At 42.4% G+C, this 22,284-nt stretch overlaps 1 protein-coding gene across 1 annotated transcript in view; it reads left to right on the plus strand.

The window, feature by feature from the left end:
* Positions 1-22,284, plus strand: part of DYRK4 (dual specificity tyrosine phosphorylation regulated kinase 4) — a 1,198,302-nt gene that overhangs the window by 94,828 nt on the left and 1,081,190 nt on the right. The window contains exon 2 of the mRNA XM_069628321.1: positions 10,264-10,398. Within this exon, the coding sequence (XP_069484422.1) occupies positions 10,264-10,398 (135 nt within the window). The remainder of the gene's footprint in view (positions 1-10,263; positions 10,399-22,284) is intronic.

Here is a 22,284-nt window from a genome sequence, read left to right on the forward strand (position 1 = left end):
AAAACATTCCAAATGGAATGTAGGATGTCTTGGTATAACTACTAATGAGGTTGTGTATATGATAAAGTCTCAACTAAAAGCTAAACTCCAAGCATGTAGCAAAGAACAGCACCTAGTAAATTTGTATTCTTTGTGCAATGCTGCTGCATTTTGTGATTACAATTCTGAAAGCACCTGTAAACCAACGTACCTTACTGCTTATCCTAATAGTGCCATCTGTAGGCAATATATGAGACTAACATTTAATATCACTAATGCCTTGATCACACAAGGGCACAACATGAAATCCCACGAAATATTAGATTCTGTCGCGTATGTGGCAATAATGATCTAGAAACCATTCAACATCTGTTGACAAGTTGTGAAAGTCTCCATAAGCTAAGATGTAGTTACCCAAATTCTTACCGCAGTGGTGCAAATTGTGATCACAGCCTCTTAGTTTGGTCTGTTTTTATGAATGGTGGTGACCACAATCTCATCTTTTATTTAGTTACATTTTATTGGAGATGGGTTGAGATCAATGACATATTATCTTGTTGAAGAATTCTCCTTAGCCATTCCCTTTAATCAGTGAATGATAGAAACACATATGAGTTATTAGTGGCTTTTATTTTTTTTCTTAGTTTATTTTAAGCATGTATTTCGTAGTGCTACCTCATCCAAGTTCTTTTGGTTCTTTTTATTGTGTTGACCAATTTTACTGTGTGGAATGTTATACTGTTGATTAGTTTTACACCTTGATGTATAATATTTGTTATAAATGTTTTGTGTGCTTTTTATGTTGTATATGAAAAGCCATTCGGATGTATGTATATGAAATAAAGAGTAAGTGCATTCCAGAGTTCAGTCGTGCTGTTATCTCTGAAAAATATAAAAGGCGCAGCCGACACTTGTCACAGCCTGCTATACAAGTCTACTAACGTTGGGTAGAACAGGGTATATTGTGTAACCCTAACCCTGATGAACTTTGAGCCTATCTGGGGGCCCATATTAGCAACTTTGATGTATGAAAAATCAGTCAATAAACCAGCAAGTTAGTGTACATGATAATCCCACTTGCCAATGTTACAGACTTGAGCATTCATACACTTCACAAAAAAAAGTAGAGTTCCCCTGAAGCAATGCCTCCCCAAAACCTTTCTTTATAATTGCTTTGAAGGCCAGTTGCAATTAAGAACCTGGCACTGGCACATAATTTACCTTGTAGGGTTCAGGAGAACAGAGGCCAGCTGTTAAAGCAATTAATTTGCCCACTTTAAAACTGTGGACAGAGGCTTACATGAATATTAGAATTCCCTCACAAAGAAATACAAATAGATGATGCCCTCAGAAAGGGTGGGGATACCTGAAATGTGATTCCAACTCCTGCAGCCTTTTACAAGCATCCTACCTGCTCCAGCCCCAGCCTTTTCAATAGCACTGTGCTTGCCCCAGCTACATTGGATTTTCAGAAGCACCACCACTTAATAATTGTAACTTCTCTCTTATCAAGCCTCAGTGAACTAGAAATCTAGTACCGCCCACAATCTGCTAGATCAGGGTGAGAGCGACTGGATTGTCACAGTAGCCTGATCTACCGCTTTGAACAAAACAGTTTCTCCAGGCCGTGGCTGCATGTGCCTTCCTTCTTCCTCCTCAGTAATGCCCTCCCACAGTATCCATGGCCACAATTGAGCACTAGACACTTACCCTGCAGAACAGTTCCTCCTCAGTGTGCTGCTACACTGCTGGTTGGCCCGGCTCCCCTCCATCGTTTCCAACAGAAATTAGCTTGCAATGCATGAGGCTATGGCGTGCTGTTAGCTTCAGGTGAGTGCATAAAGGGCCAAGCCTTCGCTACCTTACTCCCTCTGGGACTTCCTAGGCTTTCCCTACTGCGGGATCATTTTCAAGATTGTTGCAGATTGCGCCTGTATCAGATGTACTCTCTCTTTCTCTCTTCTTGTCTCTCTTTTTCACTCCTCTCCCTGATCTCTGGTGCCCTGCCCTACCTTTCATTCTCCTCCTCCCCTTGGTCCGTCCTCCTCTCTAACTAGCTTTGATCGTCCTACTCCCTCTCTCTCCTTGCCTCTATCTCTGCTCCACTCACACCTGTCTCCTCTTCTCTTTCTCCCTATCTAGCTTCCATCCTTTCTCAACATAGGGCAAAATGTCATAAACCCCTCTTAGCCCTGACCCCTCTTCGTGCATGGGTTTTCGGGTAGCCCTTGCCGTTCTGCTTGTTATTGTGTAGTGATCTGTTTATGTGTGGTGATGTCACAGTCTGCAGTGGAATGTTTGTGTATGATGGCTTGGGGGTTCTTAGAGGAACCATTAACAGTTGAGAGCTGAGAGTGCTGGATGGGTATGGGGATCCCAGTGTTTTCCCTCCTTCTATACTTTGGGTCTGTGTCTTCCTTACCATCCTGTGTGATCCTTAGTAGTGTACAGGACTGGACAATAAAGCCGATGACACACTTACCTGGTGTATGGACCCACGTTATTTCACTGGCGACGAGGATGGGATGGTAGGCAGTAGACTGCAACAACATCACTGCTTTGGTGGAGGGTGCAGCTGGCGGCGGACAATGCCCCTGATCATGTGTCGCCAAACCCAGAAGAATATTTGCTGGCCGGCAAGGCAGCACCGTAGCAAAGTCAGGTCCTGGTATTGTACGCGGACCTGTGAGCAGCCAAGCAACCAAGCCCAGAGAGTTCCAGGAGCTGTGTCACGTCGCAACTGTCGGAAGAGCCCTGCACGGCAGGGTTGCTGTGGCCGTTGTTTCCCCGTGGTAGTCTGGCATACCGTTCCGTGATGGATATGGGGAGGTATGTCCAGTAGGAGAGCAGCTGGTCCCGGTCCGGGACGTGTCCCGCTGTGGCAACCTTGGTGAGTGCTGTTGAACTTCCCCTATGCGGTGACACTGTCGGCCCAGAAGTGGAGGTGGTGTCGCAGAAGTTTGTGCCTGTGTCCTCATCGAGGGTCCAAGGACGGAGGTCTCGGGTGAGAGACAGAAGAGGATCGGGCGTTCTGGCTGCGGGCAAGACTATCTACTGCTCTCAGCAGGGCTGTGAGTCTCCGGTTGCAGGAGTTGTGTTGCCATCAGCGTCTTCTAATGGTATGGTGACATCAGAGGCCAGCTCTGCAGGGGGGTGCTGTCTCGAGGTTGACAGTTGGTGTGCCAGCCTGTGGAGTCCTGCGCATGATGATGGGAAGTCGCTGTGCACGTCATCAGGAAACTGTCGGCAAAGGTGATAAGGAAGGCGTCATCAGTGGTTCAATGCAGTGTTTGTGTAGAGCAGAGAAGCGACGGATGTGTAGTGCGTACTGTAGCTGATCCTGTAGGTGGACGGATCAGTGCTGGAAACATGGAAAGTTCCTGGTGCACCAGGGTCTGTCAGAGGTTGGCAGGGAGCCCTGTAAAGCTAGAAATTGCCTGTGCGTTCAAGCTATTGGACGCTGCGTTGGGGTCTTCTCGAGACCCTTGGAATCACAATGCTGGGTAGAGTAGAAGAGAGAGGTAAGTGTTTTTGGGCATGTGTGTTGTTGTGTGTGTGTTGTGGCCCATGTGTAGGGGTTTAGGGTATGTCCCTGGGTTGGCTAGTAGGGGCTGATGTTGTCAGAGGCCGTTGTCCGTTCTGTGTGGCGTGTTGTGCCGTGGCCTACGTTACCCCTGTAGGTCCTTTGCTTAGCGTGAAATGTTAGGTGCTGTAGCGGGTATTTTCAGATTTAGCGGGTGTGTTTTCTTTTCAGTTTCTGCAGTTTCATTGTACCCATTTTAAATGCGGCGGTTTCGAACGTTCCCGGGAGAGTTATAGGAAGAACTCAGGTGATTTCAGGAGACTTGCATTTGGACTCGAGGGTGCGGGGAAGAGGAGATTTGCACTTTGAACTCGAGGGTGCATGGACAAGGAGATTTCCATTTTGAACTCAAGGGTGCGGGAACAGGGGACTTGCACTTTGAACTCGAGTGTGCGGGGAAGGGGTTTGGACATGGAGCCAGGTGGTACATGGACCTCTTCATGGTGTTCTGGGGTTTGGACATGTAGCCGGTGGAACATGTACTTCTCCAAGTAGTTTTAAGTTTATGTAATAGCAGCACCCTTTTTTAGTGCGCAAGGGTGCAGTTGAGGGTGTTTGGACATGTGGCTGGGCAGCGCATTTGCATCCTCAGGAGTTTTAGTTAGCTGTGGATGGCATCCTCCTATTGAATATTTGGAGGGCCGCGCAGCAACGTGTTGGACATTCTATTTTTACTTTTACGTAAGGGAAAAGTTTATGAGATGTTCGTATTACGATGTTTGGACATTTTGATGTAATGTTTATTCATTTTTGCTAAATGTTGTTTACGTTTCATAACACCGATATTATTTCTAGCTGCGCATGGGGTGCATATGTGTTCAGTTTTGGGGGTTGCGCTGTGTGTCAAGTATGATGCCTGTGTTTTGGTTGCACTCAGTGTATTGGATGGTTGCCTTCAGTTTGTGGGTGTGTTAGAGTAGCGCTGGTGTGCATTTTATGCTCAGAGGTTGAAGGTAGGATGTTTGCGGTAGTTTGGGCTCTATTGTGGTGTCTAATGATGGTTGTGGTTAATGGTTGAGCCTTATTCTGTGTGGTTGTGGAGTTGGTCTGAGTGTCCTAATTCTGGTGTGTTGTACCCCTGCAGGGGATCTTCCCAGTAGTTTACTTTCCATGAATTGGAGATGTGGTTAGGGTGGGAAGGTTGGTAAAGGTTGCCAGGTGCCAGGGTTGTGTGTAGTGGTGTGAGTTGCAACGGTTAGTGGTGATGATGGAAGAGTTTAAGATGTATTGCTGTTTTGGATTTGCTTTCCCCAACTGGTGTTGGGCATTGTTGTTGCTCAGAGTTGAACTGGGTTTGTGCTCAGATGTGGGAGATCTGATGCTTTGGGGTGGCAACCCGGAGCAGAAGGTGTGATGGCCCATGAAAGTTTGGGTAGTTAGTTTTGGTGAGCATTCCTGTGATGTTCAAGTTGTTCTTGGGTGTGGCAGACCTGAGGTTTCGAGGTGGCAGCTCGGGACACGCGGTGGGGCTTGTTTTGTTGTTTTCTGTCCTCGTTGGTTGCAGGTTGGGGATGGTTGTAATGGTTGGCTAAGTCCTTTTTACATGTCGGTGGACTCTGCAGTTGTGTTGGTTGTTGTGTGGGTGTAGCGTGTTGGGTATTGTAGGTTGCTTGTATGTTGCAGAGCTTATTACAGGGTGCTGGTGTCCTGTGGAGGAGTTCCTTGTGTATGGTGCTGCATTTCTCGCCACATTGTAGGCCACTTTGTGGTGATGATCTGGCATGTGTCCTGGTGTGTGGTTGAGTAGAATTTGTGCGGGTCACTCTTTCTTCTTTGTTGCGTCTTCCCAAGGGAGGGAGATGTGTAGTGGTTTGTTTTAGTGTGTTGATGTCACAGTCTGCAATGGAATGTTTGTGTATGATGGCTCGGGGTTCTTAGAGGAACCGTTAACAGTTGAGAGCTGAGAGTGCTGAATGGGTGTGGGGATCCCAGTGTTTTCCCTCCTTCTATACTTGGTGTCTGTGTCTTCCCTACCATCCCGTGTAGTCCTTAGTAGTGGACAGGACTGGACAATAAAGCCGATGATACACTTACCTGGTGTACAGACCCACGTTCTTTCATATTTGTTTGGTGTTCTCTTCTGTATTTGTTGTGGTAAGTGGTTCTGTTCTCCGCTGCACGAGAGGCTGACTGTTGATGCAGTTGCATGGTCTTGAACATTGCCAGTGACTCTGTCTAGCCATTCATTCTGTTCTCTCAACGCTGCAAAGCATTCTGGAACTGGCCGGTCCTGCAACAAGTAACAGAGTACTTTGGACAGAGATGGGCTTTTAAGGCATATGGTGATAGACAGTGGTACCATCATTAAAGGCACATTCAGGGGTTCAGGGACTGAATCTGGGGGATGATCGGCTCTGGCATTCATCCTGTTAGGCTGCCTAAATCAAGGACCAGAGGGTCCCCTCTCCCTTCCCCGAAAAGCGTCAAACCCCTAAACCAGTCGCATAACTCCTCCCTTTCTTCTGAGTTCCCCTTAGCCTCCCTCTCTAGCTAACGTTGTTTCTTAGGATTGTAAATGTTTAAAGTATTGGGTAAAGTTTGGAAAATACATACCTATCAATCTGAGCATCCCGATTACCAGTACTTTATTTTAAGGCCCCATTACTTCAATTATCAGTTTTGTTTGTAGGTATTGGTCAGTATCCCCATTAAGACAGTTGATCTGGGGGAGAGGCCCCATAGATACCTGCTCCTGGGATATAAAATTGACCTGGATGGCTGTGCACCGGCTCCCAGAAACTAATAGGCCGTCTGTGGGCCTCCCTCTTTGTTCAACCTCTCCAGGGAATAAACCACCCAGGACAAATGTTCTTGGGGTTCTTCTTGATCCAAGAACTGATCTGGAGAATATTTCTGCAGGCTGACTACGTCTTCTGGCTCAGGTGGGGTTTCTTGAAGACACTGTCTTGGGGTTCAGGCATGGGGAGTCCACACTCCATTGGCTCTTCCCTCTTTGTGTTAGGACATAATCTGGCAATATGCCCTAGTTTGCCACAAGCAAAACACTGGAAGTCCTTAACTGAATGAATGGTGGGCCTGCTTCTATTATGATCTTCAGGAGTTATAGGTTTGCTTTTCTTTCCAGTGGGTGGTGGTGCTGTGCTGAACTTTCCTCCACTGACACCTCCCTAGTTTGGCTCATGGGCTTAACTTTACTGAGCTTCTTCAATCCGATGAGCTGCACTTTGGAGTGCATTGTCCTCTGTTAGGCATTTGCAGTTTATCACCTCTGTGATTGAGAATTCATGGGGTTGATAGATTACCCTTTGAAGGTATTGTGGTAAGGATAAGTAAATTGCTCTTAGATCAACATTTCCTTGACCTCCTCATAGGTCTTCCACCCCAACCATTTATTCGGCATGTCCTGCACTCGGTACGTCAGTTGTCATGGTGTTTCCCCTTGTCGTAGTAGCATGTGTCTGAGCTTCAATCTGTAATGCTCCTGGTGATTCCTCATCCTTTCTGAAATTCTACCCTTCAGGTCTTCGTACAGTGTGGTTTCGTCCTGACTTAAGGCATGAAAGGCCTATTGGCTCCTCTGGTGAGAATGGACTAATGATCCCTTTGCCATCCCGCGGTCTATTCCAACCATTCAAAGTTCACAAAATAGGCGTGGAGTCTTCTCCATACTTCAACTTTTGAACGAATGTGTATCGGACCTCTGGTTGACTTGGTCGGACAGCTAGTGCTCCCTGTATTCCCCGTAAGGTTTCCAGGTGTTGTTGGAGGATGGCGAACTGAATTGCGACCAGAGCCCTCAGCAAATCCTCCATGGTGGTAGCTGTGAATTGAGGGGGCTTTTGATTGAGGCCATTTTCTAGCTTGCTCCCCCAGGGGTTCAGCCTCTTCTTCCTTCTTGTCACTAGGGTAGGTTCCCCTCCACTCTTGGGAATCTGAGGTCTTTGCATCAGCTGGTAGCTCACTCCCACTGGCTGTTTGTTGCTCCAGTTGTCTTATATTTACTCATGCTTTGCAGATCTATTTTCCTAGGTACTTCATGGTTCTCATGCCAGTTCTCCAGGCGGTCCTGGATCCTCTATATCAGGCAGTATATATTCCAGCACTGCAGATTCCCTGTAGTCGCCTGACCCTTTGGATGATCCATCCAGGCTGAGGAATTCTATGCTTACTCCCCGTTCCCACACCTCTGTATCTATCGATAGGCTCAGCAGCTGCGATAACCCAGGTTTCACTGGTTTAGGATTTCTCACGTCTCCTTTTGTGGGGGACCTCACTCAAATTACCCTACTAGTTCCTCCCCAAAGACCATGTACAGCTTTACCTATGATTTGTTTCCCATCACGTACCCAAATTTGGTGAGCACCCTCCAAGACAAGCCAATCAGTCTACCAATTTAAATAAAAATAAAATAAACTCTCAGCTTCATAAAGGGGCTCAAACTGGCCATGCAGTCAAATGGGACATCCCGTGGACCTGATTTGAGAAGGGATGGGTGGGAGTCAGCAGGTATGTACATGGTTGTCAGCTTGGCCATGGTTGTTGAATGGTTAGCTGTATTTTCAAAGAACACCTGCAGGTTATATGTCCACCATATATGCCATTGCATCTCTGCCAATAATCAATAGTGTTGCCTCCAGAACAAAAAATGACCAGGACTCTTACTCGGACGTGCAATTTTGGAAATGTGTCTCTCAGTCACAGGTTTCATTCTTACATTGGGGACATGACGTTTCATAGCTTTAACATTATCATATTGAAAGTAACATTTCTCCTTTAATGGATATCTACAAAGCTGACACTTGAGTCTTGCTACATACAGTAGCAATGTATTTCGGTGTGTCTGCTGAAACCAAGTGCTAATGCCTGGTCTGGTCAAATATTTATTGAGAATCTGTTTGGTGGCTTTCCTTCTTCCTCTTTTGCCATCACCCTTTATGATGGCAATCTTATTAGAAAATAGCGATGTACAAAGAAAAGCATATAATAGTGCTGAAAGAATTATACTTATCTTTAATGTTACATGCCTAAATTTACCATCATATAGAAGTCGATCGCTTCCACAGCTTCTAAGCTTATCTTTTTTTTTTTTTACAATACTTTGAAAATGTCTAATGTAAAATCAGGGTAGTATCAGAATATGCTCAAATGTTGGCCAAATGTTGGTACTGAGTGGGTTATTTGGTTCTGAATGGATGATGACACAATGGGTGATGTAGACAGTGTTGTGATGTGAATGCAATGGGATGATGCAGGCACCAACTCAAAGATTTGTTACTGTGGCTCAAGGAAGAAGTGACTCTACCAAGATGAAAACAACATGCACAGTTCGTAGAGCATGGGAGTCTGGGATCTAATATCAGTGGTAGGTGTAATGTATATTTCTTCCCACAGCAAAACAATATGAGTAGTGGCTCAAAGGTTAAGAATTATTCTTAACCTCTGGCATATCTCTGTGCAACCCCCCACCCCCCAAGAAGACATACAGTACACCATTGAAAACTCTACATTGTTGAAAATGCGATGTATAAGTGGTGGTTGATGATCTGGTACTCTTATTACTTTTCAGTTCAGCAAAAGATAGTTATGCATTAGGTACACATAGTCTGCAGGTCAGTGAGCTATTTGAAAGATCATGCTCAATTGGAAAAAGAAGCAGATATTTTTAATTGTCAGTGTCATGTGTCTCTAGCAAATTATGCGGTGCACGGAACACTCCATCACCAGTAGACAAAACACGTTAATTTTTCATATGAGATGTTTGTCATATACAGTAAAAAATAGTTTATTTTGATTGATGAGGGTTTATGTATTTAGTCATACAAGGATTTCTTTTTAGAAGTATGTGTATGTAAAGTTAGATCCCTTCATACAACTTAATTGTGTTTTGCATAATGTTAATACTTAACTTTGAGGCAGTGTGCATTTTCCTGTTATGTTCAGTGAGCAATTGTGTTTGACATGAGTTAGTTACTAAGGAGTTACCTTTTTAGTTACACAATATCCCACTGAAAGGAGGAGAGGTATGGATGGAGAAACTGAATGTTTTAAATTCCTAACTTCATAAACCCTCTTCCACTTCCTCCTACTCAGAACTGCTCTTAATTAAACATGACATATCCTTTTAATCGCTCAAGTGTGTGTGTATTCTCCTGATTTGAGTGATGTCCATCCCATATTGCAATATTGCACTAGGCAAAGAAGTGCCACCTTTGAGTTGCAAGCACCTAGTGATGGGTGTGTCCCTTTCAATAAAGTCACAGGCAGTTGAAGATATCTGAAGCATTGACACCTGCTCAAAATCTGGTCAGGAAACTGAGGTGAATGTTTTTAAAGTGAAGATCACTGAATAGAAGCCTGCACTGGGATTATTTCACTACAGGAGAAAGGGATATGAAGCCACAATAGTTCCTGTTCGTGTGGTGAATATAGGCACCACCAGAGCTATTGCTACATTTATCTCTGCTTTGATGATCCATGTATTGCAACGGCTAAGCATCATTGCCATCTTTTCTTCTGAAGTTAATGTGTCACTTGTGAATGTTGCAGGTTTTGCTTCTTTACATTACTGTTACCCTTTCAATTTATCATACTTATTTTTGGGCTGACATTTGACATATATAGCAGATCATGATCTCAATTATTATATACGTTTGCCAATGCTGTTAGAGTTTGTAAGATCAAATTTGGCAAATGTTAATGTACAAAACTTTCCCATTTTATTTCTATTCTTTTAATTCCAGAAATTCAATTCCAGTGTTAAATCACTCCCTCTACTGGATCCTCCAGCAAAACAAAGTGTGGTTTCAAATCCAAAGTCTCATCAACATGGCAATATTTTTCCACTCATATATAATAAATCCTTGCAAAGTTCGAAGGTAAGAACACAAATGTGTACTTTTTTACTTTTCTTTCCTCTTTACAATGGATGTACCTTTGTAATAAGCACCTCCCTGCCTTCGCCTCCCCCAGGATCAGGCTCCAATGATGTAAACTCCTGCAGTAGTAAAAGGAAAACCTATCATAGAGTTTTAGTTGCCTTGTAAATTGTGCACAAGTAAAATAAGCATTGCAAAAAACCCTTTTTTGGAATAGGGGATTTCTCGAAAGGACAGTCAGCATACCCGAAAGTTATCCCTATGCTTCCCATGGGCCAAAACCGAGACTTGCTCATAAGAACATAAAAGTAGTGCAAACAAGTAGTTCAACACTGAAAAAGAAAATACTGTAAGATATTAAAAGATATGAACCAGACCACGTTCATTAAAATGTAAATTTAATTGTCTAATTAACATAATACGTTGAAGAAAATGTATACAAGAAAATTCAATAAGAAATTAATTTAACTGGTATACTGAAAGTCAATGAAATCACTAATTGACATGAATATCTATAGAAAGGAATGTTACTCTATGGGAAATTTGAAATACATATTTCTCTAATTCTCTCAACTTAGGGCTAAGTAAAAGTAAATGAGGGTGATTAAAAATGTACCTGACCTGCAAGCACATGTAGCCCAATCAAACAAACACCAGGTTGGTCCCATTGAGAGGTTACCTTCAAACGTCTTTTTTTCTGGAGCACAAACATCACCAGCAGGCAGTGTCCTGGAGCATTGCATGATGAGGGCTCCATGAGGCCAGATAGCCTTCAGTTCCGTGCAGCACAAATAAAGTTACAGTGAAAAAAGAAGCATGCAGAGGAAAGTGCCTTTTGCTGTCAATAGTCAGTCGGAGGAAGTATCTAATCCTGGTGACATCCCTTGGGAAGCCCTGTAGATGGATTCTTTAATTGTTACTCTAGTTCAGCTGAAGCTAGTGATGGGCAATGGCTGAACAGGTCTTTATGCATAGAAATTGAAAAATGACACTCACTGCCTGCGTAAAGGAGATATGAATTTAATAAATTGATCTCCAATTAATATGGTTTAGGTGCATAAACTGTAATGTTCCAGAGGCCTTGTGTTTTTTTAATTTTTTTATAGAGGATGGCAGTAACACACGTTTGAGTAGGAGAAAAAAAGGCTTCCCCCATCATTGCCACTTTAGCCTACTGTGCTTGACACTGGCCGACTGGAGGCTCTAGTGTACATGGCAACCCTCTGCATTCCACCTTTAATTAAATTAAGCCTTAGGCACATATGTACAGACCTCACCAGAGTCAAGGACCCCTCAGTACTGCGTTAATATGTCTGTGAGGTGGAAAGCTGGCAGTTTAAGGCAAAAGCCTTCCACTGGAGTAAAAGGATTTGGTGCTGGCTGGCTAACACAGTTATCTGTAACCTTGAATGTTTCTTTCACTATTCTTGGCAGCTATGAGTCTCTTGTCATAACCAAAGCTTGCTTCATAAATGGGGAACCCACGTAAAATATAGATTGTGAATTAATTTAAGAAAACAAACCTATTTCTATATAAAAAGAGCCTGTAAAATATTTCTTTCATACATTACACGCTCCTCAATTACGGCATTATTACCTACACCTGTTTGGGTCAGTGGATTCTCGGACCACAAGGTCAGGATAGCCCTTCACCGCTTCAGCTGGCAATATTCCCCCTTTCCGTCTACTGGACAGGACAGGATAATTCTTATCACATCCACTCTCGTCTCAGCCTAGAAGTAACCCACAAAGTCTATCCCCAGCCTTACTGCTTGTCACGCCACCCAGGGTCAACTACGTTTAAGGGTGCTTGAGACTGCAAACTCTTCTGACGACTACCTACCCAGGAGAGAGAGATGCAGCCCACAAGACAGTCAGCCTGCAGCACAGTCGGCAAGACACAGGAGAGCCAGTCTGCCCAGGAACTAACTTCCAGCCCTCAAGAAAGTAACTTTTATCATCTCTGTGTCCCTCCTCCTTCACATATCTCTAAACCTGTATAAATGTATGAAGCATCTGCCAGTCAAATCACCTCCCCTTGACAAACCAGCCCATTAGATAGCATGTGATTTCCTTTGTGCCTGACATTCAAGCTGCACCGCTGAAGGGAAATGTTACGTTAATCCGGCGCTATTTCCTCCTTCTCTACAAATGAACAATGGAGCCAGTTTAAATAAATCAACTCGCATCTAAATCCTATCACATATTCACCACAAAACAAATCTAATTCCACATTTTCCTGCACTTACAGTTAACCTTGCACAGCTCACATTCCTTTACATTTTATGAAATGAGCCACTTGATCTCAATGCACCAATGTTTTGCACTCATAAGCAATGAACTAATTTGCTTTGAATATTAGTAAGGGAATAGGTTATTGGGTCCTGGGATGTTAGAGGATTAATATGTTAATTTTATTTTTCATTCCATATAGTCCATAACTGTGGTGTGAATGATAAAAACCTGTTGTGCAGGGTGAAATTCAAATGAGCTGGCATGTGCTTTATGTGTTATTTATTTTTATTTATTTGTTTCTATAGCGCCGCAGCCTGCGGGCATCAGGGCGCATTACAATGAGACTAAGACAACAAAAAGAGACGGGACAACATGGCAAGGGTACAATCTGTCAGTGTGCTAAGGATGGTCTAGGCTTTTTTAGTTAATTTATTGGAACAGCAAGGTTTTCCGTTTTTTTCTAACTTGTAGGTTGTTTGGCTCTAATCTTAGGTGGGCGGGAAGTTCATTCCATTTGGAAGCCGCTTTGGTGGGGAAAGACCGACCAAGTCCATTTGCTTTTTTTGAGTGCATGACTTTCACTAGCCCATGGGTTTTAGACCTTAGGGTATGGCTTGGTTCATATAGGGTGATTTGTTTTTTTACATAGGCGGGGGCAGATCCAAATAGGCAATGATGGACGAAGGACATTGATTTAAAGGTGATACGGTCTTCCAGGGCCAACCAGTAAAAGGACTTTCTCTCCTCAGTAATGTATTCCATTCTCGATTTTCCGGTGATTATCCTTACCACATTATTCTGGATGACCTGACATTGTTTGATACATTTATTGCTAGCCCCCATCATCAACGAGTTCCCATAGTCCAATCTAGATAAGGTTGTGACTCTGGCGATAATGGAGCTATTTTGTTTACTCAGCAGAGGCCTAATCCGTCTGAGAAGACTCTGGTGGTATTGGCAAGATTGTTTAAGGTGTGTTACATAAGCGTCAGCTCTCAGCGATGCTTGTAAGTAAACACCAAGTGTCTTCACCTTATCGGAGACCCTAACATCTTTAAAAGTCGACTAGGCTGGATCTAATTTAGCCCTTGCCTGAAGAGATCCGAAGAACATAAGCTTGGCCTTTCTTCCATTGAGGCACATCCAGGTGGTCTTCATCCAGGCCTCAATGGAGTTGTAGATGCAAGTGAGCTTGTTGTTATCTGTGGTGTCACAGCCACTTAGTTCAATTAATTATTTATTTATTTTTTATTTTATTTATTGTGTTTTAGTTCAAAAGAACTTTTCACAAAGAATAAACATAGAATAAGAGCAGAAAAAAAATAAGAAAGTACACGCTCATTAGCCAATAAAATACAATAAAATAGTAACTGCATTTAAGTTTGTCACTAAAAAATAATATACATTATTAAAAGGAAATTAATCGCATACTTTGCATGAACTTATTATAGAATACAATAAAACAAACAAACAGAACACACATTGCACCTAAATAAATCTAGATCTCATTCAATTCATCAACTAGGAGAAAAGGTAACCATACTAGAAGCATCGTAGCTTAGTGTGACCCCAACTCATAAGGAAGAAAGAACAGATATAGTTATAATTCCGTTAGTAACTTGACATTTTCTTCAAACTGCTTAGGTCGAAAATTTGCCACCTTCCTTATCTGGGTTGTTGCAATTATTAAACTCCTATTCCAACCTGCTAAGCATCTCAGCCAAAACCTTTCACTAGCAATATATGTCAGATCATATTCATATTTTTTCAAATATTTTTCGAAATATTTCTCATAGATGGAACTCATATTCTTTTTTTTTTTTACAAATAGTTTTATTTATTATCAATCAAAAACAAAGCAACAATAGACATCAGACATCGGTATCAGCACAAGCTTAAAAGGCACAATTCATTGTAATGATAAAATAATCATGTGATGGTCGCTTAATTCATTCATGGTGTTGCTTGACCATGGTACTGGAATTAGCAAAGAAAAGTTCCATATCGGGAAGGATACGTCGGCTCATGGTTCAGTCCAGCCAACGGAACTCATATTCTTACAGCAGGTGAGCACATGTCTTATAGTTTCTTTCTCATTTTCATTACAGCACAGCCTGCACATTCTCCTTTCCTCCGGGAGATTTAGCCATGCCCCTCGTACCCCCAGGACATTTAATCGATTTAGCCTCATATCCAGGAAAATGTTCAGATTTACCTTCGAGGGCAAAAACCTTAGATACAACTGAGGTTTTATATACAGGAAAGGTAGTTTTGCAAACGACCCTAATGAGCCAAAATCAATAACCCTATCATTGCTGTAGGCCCAATCCCACTTTTCTAAGGCATTTTTGAAGGACTTCAACACCACCCCCTCACCATAATCCCATTTTGGGACAAAAGCAATTCTCTCGAAAATGTCCTGGATTATTTTCTGGAAGTTATTCAGGGACCCGATATTTCCTCCCTTTAGTCCTTCATGTAATATATGCAGTAATGAGCCTTGCTGAGCATACCTTATTTTGATATATAACTTTGCTCTGTTATAATCAATTTGGGTAGATGGGGAAATCAGCCCCATTTCTAACCGGTTGGCCTGGATAGGAGTATAATTAGAAAGACCTAATATTATCCTCCATATCACACTTTCTGTCACATTTGCCCATTCAGACCAGTCAGAAAAAGAGGCTTCCAAGGCATACAGAAACATTGCAACCAACTTTTGCTTGTAGATGTTAATCATTCCCAGTAGGCTAAAGCCCGCTGTTTTCTTAGAAAAGCTCACAACTGCAGCTAGGGTTGCCATTATCTTGGTTCGTTTACTCTTTTGGACTAATGGGTTCATTTTGTTCCTTTCACCACATATTTCCAGGCCCAAATATTTGTAGCTGTTAACTTTCCTTATTGATCCCAGTGAACATAATATGGGTGTTTTTTTACAGCAGTGAGCCCCAAAGCTCATAAATTGTGTTTTCTTCAGATTTATTGTGAGGCCATTCTTTTCTGCATATTCACACAGGGCGGATGCACTATTACAAATGCCCACATAAGTATTGTCCATGATTATATCATCTGCATAGCAGATCCACCCCACCTTATGTGAGCTGATTTTGGGGAAGGCGTTCATTTTATCTTTAAAGATATTACCAAAATCAGACATGAACAGATTGTAAAAAGTGGATGCTAGCGCACATCCCTGTGTTACGCCTTTAGAGATGTTAAAGGGTTCAGAGAGGGTACCTCGATTGGCTAGGCGTATCCGGGCTTTGCTATCGTCATATATCATCATACTAAAATATAGCAGATTTGCAGGCATACCACAGGCTTTAAGTTTCAACCAAAGTTGCCCCCGCTCAACCGAGTCAAAGGTGGAAGTAAAATCTGCAAAGAGTACATATAAAGGTAGATTTTTACCTTGGTTAGCCTGCTCAATTAGTGTGTTTAGTATGAAGATATTATCTACCGTTGCACATCCTATCCTAAAGCCTATTTGGGCTTTATCTAGGATGTTTTCAATAGCAATCCACTTATTGCTTTCCTTTAGTATCATAGTACAGAAAATCTTGCTAGGGACATTGGTCAGGGCTATTAACCTATAGTTCTCAGGAAGATTGCGTAAACCACACTTAAAAATAGGTATGATATTAGAGGTCTTCCAGGAATTAGGCATCCTTCAATAATTTTTTGGTACATTATTATTAGAATATCCGCCCAGATTTCCGGATTTTCTTTTAGTATAATATTGCATAGACCATCGGGTCCCAGAGCTCGAGAGCTCTTTAGCTTCTTAATTGTTAACACATTATCTTCCCTGCATATGTTCATGTTGGTTATGGGACATATTTCAAGCTTTACAGATTCTCCTCTAAACTTTTTTGTTAGGAAGTTTACCCAAGTATGGCTGTCAATAGGAATTAACAGTTCAGGGTTACCTGCATTATTCATGTTTCTAAAGCAGGTCCAGAACTTCCTAGAATCACCTTTATTTAACAGTCAAACCATAAATTGCTAGGTGGCGTTCCTCTCTGATATCCGATAGAATTTGATCACATTAGAATACTTATTGCGAATCTCCCTTCTGCCTTTTTGACTTGCTTCAGGGCTCAAACACAGCTTGTTAAATTCTCTCAGATTTCTTTGCATCTCCCTTTTCATATCCCTTATGTTTTTATCAAACACTCTATTGTTATTGACCTCATTCTTTAAGGGACACACATTCCCTGTGATTGGCATCAGAACAGAGAGATGATTAGAAATCCACGCTACTATATTGTCCACGGAGGCAAAGAGAAACTGTTCTGGATCAATAGTTTCACACCACCTTTTGACTTTGGCTAAGTTAGTATCAGACCATCTAATTCTAGTGCCATTACTGCAGATATGTACCTCACCCACAGCATCTCTCACGGGAGGTACTATATGCAATTCCATTCTACTTTGCAAAAGATGGTGATCACTAAAAGTATTACTCAGAGTTTCAAAGCCTTTAGTTTGGCCAAACATATCATCGCTTAGACATATGTAGTCGAGAGTAGAAGTATAAGCATTGTTGGTCCATGTTACAGTGTTAGGGGATTTGTCACAACTGCTACCATTTAGCAGCCTTAATGTATTTTCACTAATGAATGTTCTCCACATTGCTGCTTTAGTAAATATGCCTATATCATCTGTTAGTAGATTAGCATTAAGGTCACCCAGTATAATATTCAATTCTCCTTCTACCATAGTTTGATTTACCAGAGAAACAAATATTGTCTGTTGAATCTCAAAAGTTTGATCCAGTCCTGGGGGATCATATATATTAAACAACATGATTTTACAGTTATTGGGCATATCAACCACCACCATCAACACATTTGAATTAATTGGAGACAGTATACATTCTTGTGAAGTCAGTCTATTGGAGACTAGGATAGTAAGGCCTCCAAACGGGCGACCTTTTTCTCCTTTTTTTGCAGCATTATGATACGTTTTAAAACCATCAAACACAGCACCCTTCAAAAGCCATGTTTCCTGTAAAAAGACAATTAGTGCATCCTTGAGTAGACAAAAAGAACCATTTTCAGCAAAAAGGTGGGAATGGCCCCTAGTATTCCAGGATATAATGGTAGAATCTAATAATTCTCCATTAGATACTGGAGGCAAAAAGGAGCATAACCGTTCCCAATGTGATTTATTTATATCATTGCCCTTCTTAGGTTCTTTTGGCTGTTGGACATTTTTAGCACTTTTATTACACACGGATTTACTATCTTGGAATCCTGCCTCACTTTCTTAAGCGTCCGGAAAATAACCATTGCTCCTTAGTTCTTCCTTGTATTCTCTCACAAAACTTAGCACTGACTCAGAATAGCAGTGAATGCGACTATAATTGCCCTTACAGGGCTCCACAAATTTGAAGTCCCCACTTTTCAATATTCTTAGTTGCAGTTGCCTTTGTAGGGCTTCTAGCAGCACTCCCCTATTAATGACAGTGGAATTTCTTTTATTTTGAGATTGTGAAAACCTTTTTTTTTTGTGTGGGTCCATTTCGAGTCACTGCCTTATTGGACCTAACTGACTTTGCCTCGGTTTTATCCGGAGTTACCCAGTTATCTTGAGCCATCTTAGAAAAGTTCACCTTTGATTTTGTAATGGGCAGTGATATATCTGTCGAGTCAGCCTCACTGTACCTGCTATTCATCGATGAAACATCGGCATCATCGACAGAGCCATCACTACTGCCCTCGCTCACAGAATCCTCATTAGCCTGCTTACTGGAGCAACTTTTTTTCTTATCAGTTTCAATCACCCACTAATTTTTTCCGCACGCTTTCTTGCGTTTCTGGCCGCCCTTTTTCTCTCTCTTTATGTACGGTTCTTCTTTACTAATTTAGCTTCATTACCCTTATCGACCAGGATAATCTCATCCTTTGCCCTGTTTTGTATTTCTCTGTGCCTCTTTCGTTTCTCTCTTCTCGACAGAGGGGCTCCATTCTCGCTCACTTCCTCACTCCCCGCCAATATTTCTACCAAGGTGGATTCTAGACTGACTTTGCATGTTTTTTTACTTGGAACACTTAAAGTTGGGGCTTCTGAGCTTATATTGGCTTCTCCCCGCTTATTTGGAATATTAGCCTTAGCTAATTCTTTCAAGACTTCTGCATTATTCCTTGTTTGAGCAGTTGCGCATAGCAAAGCCTTAGTAGTATTTTAAGAGCAAAACTAGTAGCCATATTATGGGCATCCAGGTCTTTAAATCTAGAGTCAATATTACATTTTACACAGTCATGGTTTAGGCATGTTACTGCGCTGTCCTGAGCCACACTAGCATCTTCATTTGTTGTATCTGCCAATCCAGAAAGACGAGGTGAGCATGAGAGTCTTTCCTTGTTTGTGTTTGGTATGGTATTTATATAGATGTCTTCAATATTGGGAACTGGATCAACAATGACTTCATTGATCGTTGCCGGCCCTGGGTTCCCAGACCTCTCTAAATGCGAAATTTGACCCTCAAGACTGTAGCATAAATTTAGTAGAGAGTTATTATTGTCAAACTACTCTGGAATGGTTATCTAATCTCTTATGATAGGGGTGTTTACAAGTAGTTCAGAATGGATTTGCGCCATCACAGTCTGTTCCCCAAAAAAATCTGTGATCATTTTCCTTTATCAGTAGTCGCTTGAGGGCTTTTATGGCTTATAGCCAAGGGATTCTCCTTATTTGTAGATTTTTTGTTGGCTTTAGTGTATTTCAACTTACTCCTGAGCTTCATTATTTCAGTCAGGCCGCGTATTTTATACACAGGCAACTGCTACCAACTTTGCTCAGGGAACAGAAAATAAGAACGAGAAAATGCTGGCTCAAAGAAAAGATTCAGCAGTCACCAGCATTCACTTATATGGTACTTCCCGGATTCACGTGATCAAAGGAGTACTCGCTCCCGCAGTCTCACTGAATACACAAGCTATGTATAATAAGTTTTAGTTTTCCTTACCTATAAGCCTCTAGACCTTAAGGAATCCTGTTGGGGAATTGATAGGGCAGAGTATGTCCTTGCCCGCAGCCCAAACGGCCAAACAGTATTTGCAGTTGAAACACCCTTGACTCCACTGACGGGCTTAACCAAGGGTTAATTAGGCACGTTGTGGCTGCGATGTATTCAGGTCGCAGGGAATAAGCTTTTCAACGTGCAATCAAGCCAAAAGGTTCTGTGTCGATGATTGTTTATGAGATGCAGTACACTTGTTCAAAGAAGGCTCAATGAGCTGCGTCAAGTTAGTTGCTCGGAGCTTGCCGCAGAGATGAGGACTGGCCCACTCACCACACGCTGGTCACCAGACTCCGGACACACTGCAAGCGCACACGCATTAAACTTGCATATGAAAAATGCACTTTTTCAGATGTGAATAGGCTTAAGGTACATGGCAAGCCACCTGTGTCTTTGGTATCTTTCGGATACTAACACAGCCCTTGTTATCGCCGCGTTCGGCAACTTCCGTTGTAGCAAAAATATAAATGTAAGCAGTGTGTAAGCAGTGTATAGAACCCCTGCTTAGAAGACAATACAATGCAAGGTGCAGATTGCACTAACACACCGCTGCTGCATGCTGTATGCTAAGGGGTCCTTACTTACAACCAGTAAGCTCTGCCCCTCCTCTGTAGCTCTGGAGCTTCTGAGGCTCGGCGGCTCACCCTCGGCCCCAGGCGCTCCGCCTCAGCGAGGCTCAGCTTATCTCCTTGCACGACTCTTCACACGGCTCTGCTCACGGGCTCACCGAGTCATGGGCACAGGAGCACACGGGTTTCACACGGGCTCACAATGAAAAAATCTGGTAGAGAAAAAAATGAACGACTCGTGTCAAGCCACACGTCAAGCCGCACCTCTCAGAGGAAACAGGAAACAGAGGCCGCTTCTGACGTTCTGACGCTCTCACACTCTCCCCCAGTCATGCAGCATTAGTTCCATTCCATTGCAGTGTTCTTTCTAGAATGGATAATTGCATGTCGTCAGCAAAATTTGTGAAGAATACTCCTCGGTTGGTGAGTAGGGTACAGAGACAAGGCAAATAGAGAGTTAATAAGAGGGGTGAAAAACCGGCCCCTTGGAGTATGCCACAGTCAATTAATCGGGGAGCGGAAAAGTAGTCCCCCCCCCATTGAATCTTAGAGCTCCTGTCTGCCAAAAAGGAAGAAATCCACTTGATGGCTTCTTGGGAACAGTTTCCTGATTTATCTAGGGCCCCTCGGAGGTTCTGATGGTCGAGCAAATCGAATGCTGCAGAGAGGTCCAATAAAATCAGCATACCAACCTTTCCCTCATCCAAGATGCTGAGCATTTTGGTTTGGAGATCGAGCAGGGCTGACTCTGTTCCATTTGCTCCTCTGAAGCCTGATTGTTGGGCATGTATAAGATTATTTTTTTCAACGTATTCCTGCAGTTGACTAGTGGCAACTTTATCCAATATTTTTAATAAGAAGTTGCAGTTCGTGATCGGGCGTAGATTAGCGGAATCACGTGTGTCTAGACCCGGTTTTTTAACTAAGGGTGTTACGGTTTTAATTAATGTGGGCACATTATGATCTCTGAGCGAGGCATTTACCATCCTACAGAGGAATAGGGCAAATATCTCAGCGTTGTCCAGGATTAGCTTCAGTCGTAATATGTTTTCGGAGCAGGATGTGCGTCTGATGGAGGATAAAACTGTATAAATTTCGTCCAAGGAGACGGGTGAATCGGAATTTCGTCCTGTCAAGAAGGCTGGGCTCAGATGTGATAGAGGTTTGGAGAGACTGACTGTCCACCCTGTAGGCTTTTATGGTTTAACAGGCTTTTAGGATTTTATTGAAAAATGCCAATTCAACTTTTTCACAGTCTCCTTGTGACGGTTGGAATGTGGGGGACAGGGTCGCTGATTTTTTGACCGATTTTAATATCTGGAATAGTTTGCCTGTTGAGCTAGAGGCTGTGGTGATCCACTCATTATAATAGTTTTTTTTTCATTTGTGTCAATTTTTCCCTATTTAGGCAATCCAATTTTTTCCTGTTCTCTTTATTGTTATTCATGGGATCTTTTTGCCACTTTTTTTCCAGTTTTCTTTTTTCTTTCTTGAGCAGGTTTCAGCATTGAACCATTTTTGATAGTTTAGGTTGGGTCTAACTTGTTTGTGTTTAATCGGGGCGTATTGGTCTAGGAGCACTAATTTGTCGCAAGAGTCCTTGTCGGCCGTGATGTTCATAATGTTATCTATGCCTTGTGTCAGTATGGGGAGCATGATTTTTTTAAAGTTCCTACCTTGAACGTTGTTGAGTATGTTGTTCAATTTCCTGACATTTTCATTGGGGGTGAGTACTAATTCGATTTTATGGTGGGCGGACCAAATACATGGATAAGTTCCAAGCATAGTAGTTTCCACATTGTTGGAAATAATCCAGTCAAGTTGGTTCCCTTTATCAGTAGTGGATTCACTATTTATTACGAGGAAGTCAATAGATTTGAGCTTTCTCAAGAGATAAGGCTTCCATGTCTTGGGGGTTCCCTCTCCACCTGTTCAGGTCACCCAGGAGTACAGTTCCTGTATTAGGTCCTTTTAAAGTGTTCAAGAGTTGAATTAATTCATCATTGAAATCGGAGATCAGTGAGGGTGGTCTGTACATTACAATGAAGTTAATAC

Source organism: Ambystoma mexicanum, chromosome 12 (assembly GCF_040938575.1).
Source record: "Ambystoma mexicanum isolate Mex_15411 chromosome 12, UKY_AmexF1_1, whole genome shotgun sequence".
NCBI lineage: Eukaryota > Metazoa > Chordata > Amphibia > Caudata > Ambystomatidae > Ambystoma > Ambystoma mexicanum.